Source organism: Tupaia chinensis, unplaced genomic scaffold (assembly GCF_000334495.1).
Source record: "Tupaia chinensis unplaced genomic scaffold, TupChi_1.0 Scaffold000231_1, whole genome shotgun sequence".
NCBI classification, from domain to species: domain Eukaryota; kingdom Metazoa; phylum Chordata; class Mammalia; order Scandentia; family Tupaiidae; genus Tupaia; species Tupaia belangeri.
This window is the reverse complement of record NW_006159706.1, coordinates 1,746,464-1,755,053: the sequence shown is the minus strand read 5'-3', so window position 1 is coordinate 1,755,053 and position 8,590 is coordinate 1,746,464. Positions and strand designations below refer to the sequence as shown.

Sequence of the window (8,590 nt, the reverse complement as noted above, 5' to 3'; positions counted from 1 at the left end):
TTAGCGACTGGATGCATACACTTACCAAAGATAGAGAGAGTGAGAAATCACTCCCTGGGGGGTGTCCCCACTGCAACCCCTTCTCCTCCAGTCTTCTCTCAGGATTTTTGGCATGCACACACATGCACCTGCTGTGTTTTTCAAGTCACCAGGTCTGAGACTCAAACCATGCAGTCAACCACATGAAATCCAGCCACCACACCACTGGCTGGCCCTATTTTGTTTTGTTTTGAAGTTTGCTATAAGAGAGAGACAGAGAGGGGGGGGGAAGTGGAAAATACCCCCCCAGGGGAGTTGCCACACTGCAATCCTTTTTCCTCCATTCTTCTCTGGGGATGTAGGGCACACATGCACACGTGCTTGGCATGTCTTTCAAGCTACTGGGTGAGAGACTCAAACTACATAGTTGGGCACGTTGGATCCACCCGCCTTTCCCGCCATGCCGCGGACTGGCCTGTGTCTCTACTAACATTCATGTAGTTTAGGGTGTCCTGGAATGTGAAAGCCCTGTTGGGTGCCATTCTACCAGTATTTTCTACTGTATTTTCTCAGGATTCCCCCAGGCCCTGGAAACCAATAACGCAAACAATGACTGCAAGGAGGTGGAGCTGGGCCCCTAGGGTCAGCCAGCATTCTCTAAACCTGAAATGGGACCCCTGGAAGGCGGAAATGCCAGAGTCAGGCTTTGGGGTTTAATAAAACCAGCATAATTTATTCTGTGCTCTCGCTCTAGGGTGAGGTCCCTCGGTCTGCTCAGAGGCCAATGGAGTCACACCCAGGGTGGGTGCTGCTCATTCTTAAAGGGCCATTGTCCAATAGGTGGTCACCACGGGTCCTTGTCTGGCCAATGAAGTTCGCTGTTTCTGTTCAACTTGGGCGGGCGCGCCAAATGCTGAAGGGCAGGTAAGTCCGTTGGTGATGGCGGGCCAGGTGTGGACAACAGGAAGTTCCTGCTGGCGGGAATGTTTCCGCCATGTTTCTTTTCCCTTCCCCCAGACCTTACACTTGCTTGTCTCTCAGTAACTTTGGAACCCACTTTGGCCATTCTGGGGCTGCAGGTGTTCCAAACAGCACCTTGTGAGAAGCAGGAAAAGGCAGCCAGATCCAGCCTTCGGAGTGTCCAGTCCGACGCGGGGAAGCCGGGATTCCCTTCCCTGTGCAGTTGGGAACAAGGCCCTGCCCTGCCGCAGTCACAGGGGCGTCTGCAGGAGCTGACGTGCTTGGGCTTTCCTTATCTCCCGCGCAGGCCACCTGGCAGTCACCCTCGCATGGTTCCCTGTCTCGTTTGGTAGGTCACTGTCTGCTCTCAGCCACTGCTCTCTCTGACTCAACAACTTCCTCTTTGCAAATTTCCTCTTTGTCCTGGGGAAATACCAACGGCCCTGGCCCATGTGCTCCCTCAGGCGACAGGACAGCAGGGACTAGTCTCAGGGGCAGCCCAGTGGGGTTGCGCCCTTTTCTCCACCCCAATCCCACAAGGGGAGTCCCCTGCTCCCTCCTCATTTTGCTCACTCTCACTCATTCCCCTTGGAGCAGGAAAGAAGCTCAGCTCCAGGAGTGAAAGACAGACAGACAATGTAACGCGGAGGGGACTTCAGCAAGACCAGTGGTTTGGCAGAACCAGACGCCTTGCCCCCGACTGTGTGCGTGTGTGTATGTGTGTGTGCGTGTGTGTTTGCGTGCAAGTGCATGAGTGTGCATCGAGCCTTTGAGGAGGAGATACAGTGGCTGAGCTGAAGAACCCGCACTTGGGTCACACATGTGGCCTTTCGAACAAGCCTGGCATCCTTTACTGGGCTACGGAGTTCAATTGTGTGCCACGCCCACCCATCTGGGCATCGTGGAGGACATATGTGTTCCCACAGAGCCTGTCCCCCACCGTCGGGCGGGCACCTCCTCAGTCTCTGCACCGCTGCCTGCCCCTCCCACACACCACCTGCACTCCCCACTAGCCATCGCAAGCAGCCCCGTCCTCATCTCTTGCACACAGACTGTAGCGCAAATGCTGCTGGAGCGGCTGAGACCTACGCCTGGCCAGAAGCTCTTCTTACCTCTGCCTTGAGGAGGTGAAATAGCGAAGCCTCTGGCTGACTCAGTCCATAGGCGGGGGAGAGAGGAGGCTTGGGCCAGGAGCCAGCCCAGAGTCTGGAGCTCAGAAAAGGGTCCAGGCCCACCCAATAGCACAGGTAGGTGGCTCCTGCCTCGACCTTGCCTTCAGCCCATGCTTCAGGTTGGCCCTAGGACCCAGAGCTAAGGAGGCTCACAGGACAAGACCACCTCCTTCTCCTTCGTGGACTCTAGCATTCTTCAGGGGGTCCTCCAAGAAATCAGAGGCCAAGGAAGTTTGGTATTTACACTCAGCAGCTAGTTCCAGAACAACAACAACAAAAAGATGGAGAAAAAAGGTGTGATGGGAGAAGTAGGGGTTGACGAGGAAGGTTTGTCCATCCAGACTACAAGCGTCGGGCAGGTGCAGGCCCTGGTCCGGGTGCTGGATGCGATGCTGGGTGAGGATGCTGGCTGCAAGACCCAGGGCTAAGAAGCTGATGGAGACTCAGAATGACGCTGCGTGGGAATCCGAAGGATGCTGGGAGATGACGGGGTTGGGAGTGTGCTAAGAGGGGTGGTGCTGGAAGCTGGCACACACTGTTCTTACTCACACTCAGGGAGGCACAGGGCATCTCCCTCTGCTGGCCCATCAGAACTGGGGGCCTCCAGAGCCCCGTCCTCACTGTCTACAAGGGGCTCTTCCTCCCCCTTTGGGCTGGAGCCTGACCCACACTCTAGCTCCTGCAGTGCCAAAGAGCCCTGGTGAGACTTCCTTTTGCTGAAGAAAGTGGTGAGGGTGGGCCGCCGGCCAGACCCCTCTCCCTCAGGGACCCCAGAGCCCTTGTCACCTCCCACTGTTGCTACCATGGCCTCCTCGTCAGGAACCTGGGCTGGCCCAGCCCAGGCATCCACCACCCCGTTGCGCTTTCCACCTCTGTTCAGTGTCAGGACTCCTGTCCGCCGCTTCTGCCGCTGGCGCCACAGCAGGAGCAGGACGATGAGGACGATGACCACCAGCAGGGCCACCAGCACGGCCACCAGCAGTATGCCGCTTGACCCCTGATCTGGAGATGGGGAGAGATTACCGTTTGTTTTCGTAGAGGTCTTTAGGGATATTTCTACCTCCGAGATGGTGGAGGTGCTAGTCCCACGCGAGGTCTCCAGAAAGATAACTGCTGTGATAACAGGGGGTCCACTGGTCCCACTAGAGGTCTCCAGAGAGCTAGTTGCCATGGTGACAGGGAGTCCAGTGGTCCCACTGGAGATCTCCAGAGAGCTGGTTGTCATGATAACAGGGAGTCCGCTGGTCCCACTGGAGGTCTCCAGAGAGCTGATTGCTGTGGTGACAGGGGGTCCAGGAGTCCCACTGGTTGTCATGATGACAGGGGGTCCACTGGTCCCACCGGAGGGCTCTAGAGAGCTGATTGTTGTGGCAACAGGGGGGTCACTGGTCCCACTGGAGGGCTCTAGAGAGCCAGTTGCTGTGGCTCCACCCATCACAGCATGCGGTCCCAGAGAGTCCACTCCTGGATCACTAGTTGTATTAGAAACTTCCAGGCTCATTGATGGCTTCATGGTGGAGGCTTCCTGGGAGGTTGTAGGCTCAAGTACCAGGGGACCTGTGCTGACATCAGTTGAAGTCCCAGGAGAGGCTAACTCAAGGGCTCCCAAGGGAGCTGAGGGAGGTAGGGTTGAGGTCTGATCCCCGGTGCTGGCAACCTTAGGGTCCCTTGCTGTTGAGTCAGTGGCCATTGTTGAGCTGAAGGTTAAGGCTTCAGTGGTAGCCAAGGCCAAAGAATTAGAGGACTCATTGCTGGTAGCCATCTGTGGGCTCACCTCCTGAACCCAGAGGCCTCCAAAGAGGAGAAGGAGAGCCATCTCCAGGGCAGCAGGCATGATGGGGGTCAGGACCTGTGGCTGAGGAAGGTGGAGAAACAGACATGGGAGCTGGGAGATCCGGCCATGCGCTCCCCCTGCCCACTTCCCTGCTGACGGCCGGCCCAGCTTGTGAGTTAACAACGTTTTCCACCCTTGCTTTTACTATGATCAGAAATAAGAAAGGAACCGGTGGCAGCAGCTTCCCCACCAACCTCATCCTCCGGCTCCCTCAGGCCTTGGCAGCTCAGGCTTCAGCAATGAATGGCCATCCCCTCCTGGCCTTCCCAGGTCTCCCTTAACCCAGTGGCTCCTTAGCTTCTTCCCATCCCCTGTCAGCATCTGCTCCAGCCATAGGCACATTTCCAGGCCCACTGAGGCCTGGCCCCCAGGTGCACCCACTTACCAGTTCAGTTGATAAGAGCAGGCAGGAGCCAGGCCACTGTACCTCCTCCTGAGACTGGTTCAGGACGGGCAGACAGGGCCCCAAGGGGAAAGGAAGTGGGCCCTGGCTCCACCCACCCCACCCTGCATCCTGCCCCACCCGCTGGGCTCCCACAACTGCCATGCCGTGAGAGCACCATCACCAGCACCATCACCAGACTACATGGCGGTGGAGGGGGGAAGGGGGGTGTAGAGGTGGGGCTAGGTGCAGGAGGGGAGGGGAACCTCGGGAATGAGGAATTCAGGGTCTTAGTTGGGGGATGGGATGACAGAGTGTTGCTGGAGAGACTGGGGGTCTGTGCTGAGGTGATGAAAATGCGTGGGCAAGGACTAGGGGGCGCAGAGGAGGAGACCGGAGGGAAGGGTGGTTTACTTTGCATGTGTGGTCCCCGAGCTGTTAGGCAGGACTGAGGTGGCGCCATTTCTCATCCTAGCGCTCCCAGGAAATAGTAGGGCAAGGGGAAGCCCCAACCCCAGCTGTGGGCTATGAATGCCTTTGCAGGCTGGGGGACTCTTCATCTGTCACAAGGTGCTGCGAGTCACCACAGTGGCCCTCAGTAAGTGTTTGGCTAAACTGAGGCGGAAACTACTAAGATCACTACATGTGCTTTGACCTCGTTTTTGTAGGAGACTAGTAACAATGTGGGAACCTATGGAAAACAGTCTGGAAAGATACGGAGTGGGAGATTAACCAAATTGCCACCTTGAGAGGGGTTCTTTATTTTCTTCTTTGAATGGCTTTTGTTTTCTAACTTTCCTCTAATTAGTAAGCTTTGATTTTTCGTATATGTATGTCTTAGGTTTTTATCTTTTTTTTAAATTGATATTTATATTGTAAAAGCAACACACGAGTGTAATAGGGATTTAAAAGGTCCATGGCAGAGTCTGGGAATTGTACCCTACTTACAAGCCAACTAATTAGTCTGACCCAAAGACATGAGATGCCTGCCTGGGTCTGAGACATAGGAATTTATTACTCAGCACAGCAAGCAACAGGAGGATTATGTCTGCCTCCACCCGCTTTGCCCAAGTCCCACAAGGCAACACCGAAGGGTCGGATCAATTCCTTGCGCACTGTGGGCTTGCCCTGCACCTGAGCAAACCCAGGCTTGGGGGCTTCTTCTCTCTCTCTTTTTTTAGTTTTCACTCTAAGATGCATGTACTCACCAGAGAGACAGACAGAGACAGAAAAAGAGAGAGAAAGTATAAAAGCCCCCTCCCAGGGGAAATGACTACACCACAATCCCTTTTCCTCCAGTCTCCTCTCAAGATTTTGGGTACAAATGCTCATGTACATAGTGTGATTTTCAAGCTGCTGGTTCTGGGACTTGAACCATGCAGCCGGCCATGTGGGATCCAGTGCCTTAACCTCCACACTACTTGTTGACCCTGAGGGAGAAAAGAGGGAAAGGAAGGCTTGAAGAGAGAGGGAAGGAAGAGAAAAGAAGAGAACAAAAGGAAAGAAATCATTTCGACTCTCAGACATTTAGGTAGTCGTTTAAAACTGTTGCAAATATTGTGAAAAAGCAAGGATAATTGACTGCAAAGTAATTGGGTGTCTATTTTTTTTTTTTAATTCTAGAAAATGAACAAACATATTGTAAGACTGCAGACAGAGTCTCGACTTCTTAAAAAATCAGAGGCGGGCCAGCAGGTGGTGTGGTAGTTAGGGCGTTGGACTCCCACGTGGCTGACTGCTGTTTGAGTCCCAGATCTGACACCTTGTTTTCTCTCTATCTCTCTATCTCTATGTCTCTCTGGTTAGCACACATAGCAAATTTTAAAAAAATAATAATAATACATAAAATCAAATAAATAAAAAACCAGAGGCAAAATATATTGTTTTTTTTTTTTTTTTTTTTTTTTTTTGAGAGATTTTCACTGTAGGGCGCGTGCGCTCGCCAGACAGACAGAGAGAGACATAGAGACAGAAAGCGAGAAAGCACCCCCCAGGGGGGATGGTCACGCCGCAATCCCTTCTCCTCCATTCTCCTCTCGGGATCTTGGGCACGCACGCACACGCACCCGGCGTGAGTTTTAAGCCACCGGGTCCGGGACACGAACCGCGGTCGACTACGTGGGAGTCCAGCGACATAGCCATTACGCTAACTGCTGGTTCCCAAAATATATTGTTTTTGATAAAGTTGTCATTTCAACCAAATTGCTGCTGCCATTGCTGCCCAGGCTGAACGTTGAGCCCTAACTTGTGCAAGAGGGTCCAGACTCCAGCTGGAAGCACTCAGCAAACAGTCTGACCAAGACAGACTATGGACCCTGGGGGGGATGGAGAAAAGTGAAAATGTGAACAAGGGGTCATCCTTGCCCTCTAGACACCACAGAAGAGCCATTCCTTGAAAACTGGTTATGACTGGGTAGGGCAGTGCGTACCTCTAGTCCCAGCTACTTGGGAGGCTGAAACAGAGGACTGAATTCGAGGCCAGCCTGGGCAACATAGTAAGACCTTGTTTTTCTTCCTTCCTTCCAAAGGAAAGAAGAAGAAAACTCTGATCTCGGTAGCCATGGATGGGCACACTGGCTATTTGCCAGATGCCACATCAAAGGTTCTCTGCCTGATTCCAGTTGCTTCTCACAGCGAGCCCATTTTCCAGTGAGGAAGTCAAGGTACAGAGAAGCCAACAGACTTGCCCAAGGTATTTAGAATGGGGACGGTCGGGGGGGCAGCAGGTGGCATGGTGGTTAAGGGCACTGGACTCACACATGGCTGACCATGGTTTGAGACCTGGACCAGGAGGCTTGTTTTCTCACTTTCTCTCTCTCTCTCTCTCTCTCTCTCTCTCTCTCTCTCTCTCATGACAGAAACTCTCTCTCTCTCTCCTCTTCCTCCTCCTCCTCCCCTCTCTGGGCAAATTTAAATAAATAAATAAATAAAGTTAAATAAAATAATTCTTTTTTTTAAAGAATGGGGAGGGTCAGTATCAAGGTCTTTAATTGCATTCATAGAGCGTGTTTTCCTTCAGCCGCCTTGTGAAATGCATATCATTGCCTTAATTTGACAGGTGAAGAAACTGAGAAACAAATCTGAGAAATGATACTGGGACCAGCAGTTGTCGCTGAACTCCCATGTAGCTGACTGAGGTTCGAGTCCCAGACCCAGTGGCTTAAACTCAGCCGGGTACGTATGTGTGCATGCCCAAGATCCCAAGAGGAGAATGGAGGAGAAGGGATTGCGTCGTGGCCATCTCCCCTGGGGGGGTGATTTCTTGCTTTCTGTCTCTCTGTCTCTCTGTTTCTCTGGCGAGTACATGCACCCTATAGCAAAAACCTCTCCAACAACAAAAAGAAAAAAAAAAAAAGAAATGATACTGTTTAGAGATTTGCCCCAATTCTTACAACCAGTAATTCCTAGAAAGGAGAGTAAAAGCTTGGTCCAAGGGCCCGAGCCAGGGCCAGATAGGACTAGGTTCTGATATTCCTTGTGCATAAAGAACAAATAACATAATACTCATTTAAATAGGGGCTATATTCCATGTTAGGAGGTGTCTAGAAATACTCCAAAAAAAAAAAAAAAAAAACCATATTTGAGTTGGGTCTTTTCTTATTCTTTTATTTTTATTTTTTTGTACCAAATACCATTTAGTTGTTTCTGGAACATCAATAAAGGATGCAAGTAGAGGTAGCTATATTCCCCCTCTGCTTACGATGTCTCTGCCCTGGTGTGTTTTTCTTTTTTCCCCCAAGAAAACCCTTATTCAGTTCATTTGGAAAACATTGGCAAGATACATTTCTGTTGCAACTTCACAGATACAAGCTTCAAAGTATAAAGTTGTATGTACAAGAAATACAAGTGATATTTATTTTATTAAAGAATAATTTTATTTAACTTTATTTATTTATTTATTTTTATTTTTACCAGAGAAAGACAGAGTGAGAGAGAGAGAGAGGGAAAAAGAAAGCAAGCCGCCAGTTTTGGGACTTGAACTGCGGTCAGTCATGGGGGAATCCAGTGCCCTTAACCACGACACCACCTGCTGGCCCTGATATTTATTTTTTAATTTAATTTAATTTTTTTGAGAGATTTTTGCTATAGGGCACATGTGCTCACCAGAAAGACAGAGACAGAGAGACAGAAAATGAGAAATCACCCTCCGGGAGGGATGGCCATGCCACAATCCCTTCTCCTCCATTCTCCTCTCAAGATCTTGGGCATGCATGCACACGCGCCCGGCATGAGTTTAAGCCACTGGGTCTGGGACTTGAACCA

The 8,590-nt window shown here is 51.4% G+C and overlaps 1 protein-coding gene across 1 annotated transcript; it reads right to left on the bottom strand.

Annotated features, from left to right (window-relative positions):
- Positions 1-287: 287 nt before the first annotated feature.
- Positions 288-4,446, bottom strand: SPN (sialophorin). Its single transcript, XM_006148171.3, has 2 exons — positions 4,331-4,446; positions 288-3,966 (listed from the first exon to the last, which is right to left on the bottom strand). Exon 2 carries the CDS (start codon positions 3,943-3,945, stop codon positions 2,653-2,655), a length of 1,293 nt encoding a protein of 430 aa, XP_006148233.1. The 5' UTR covers positions 3,946-3,966; positions 4,331-4,446; the 3' UTR covers positions 288-2,652.
- Between the last annotated feature and the right edge of the window lie 4,144 nt (positions 4,447-8,590).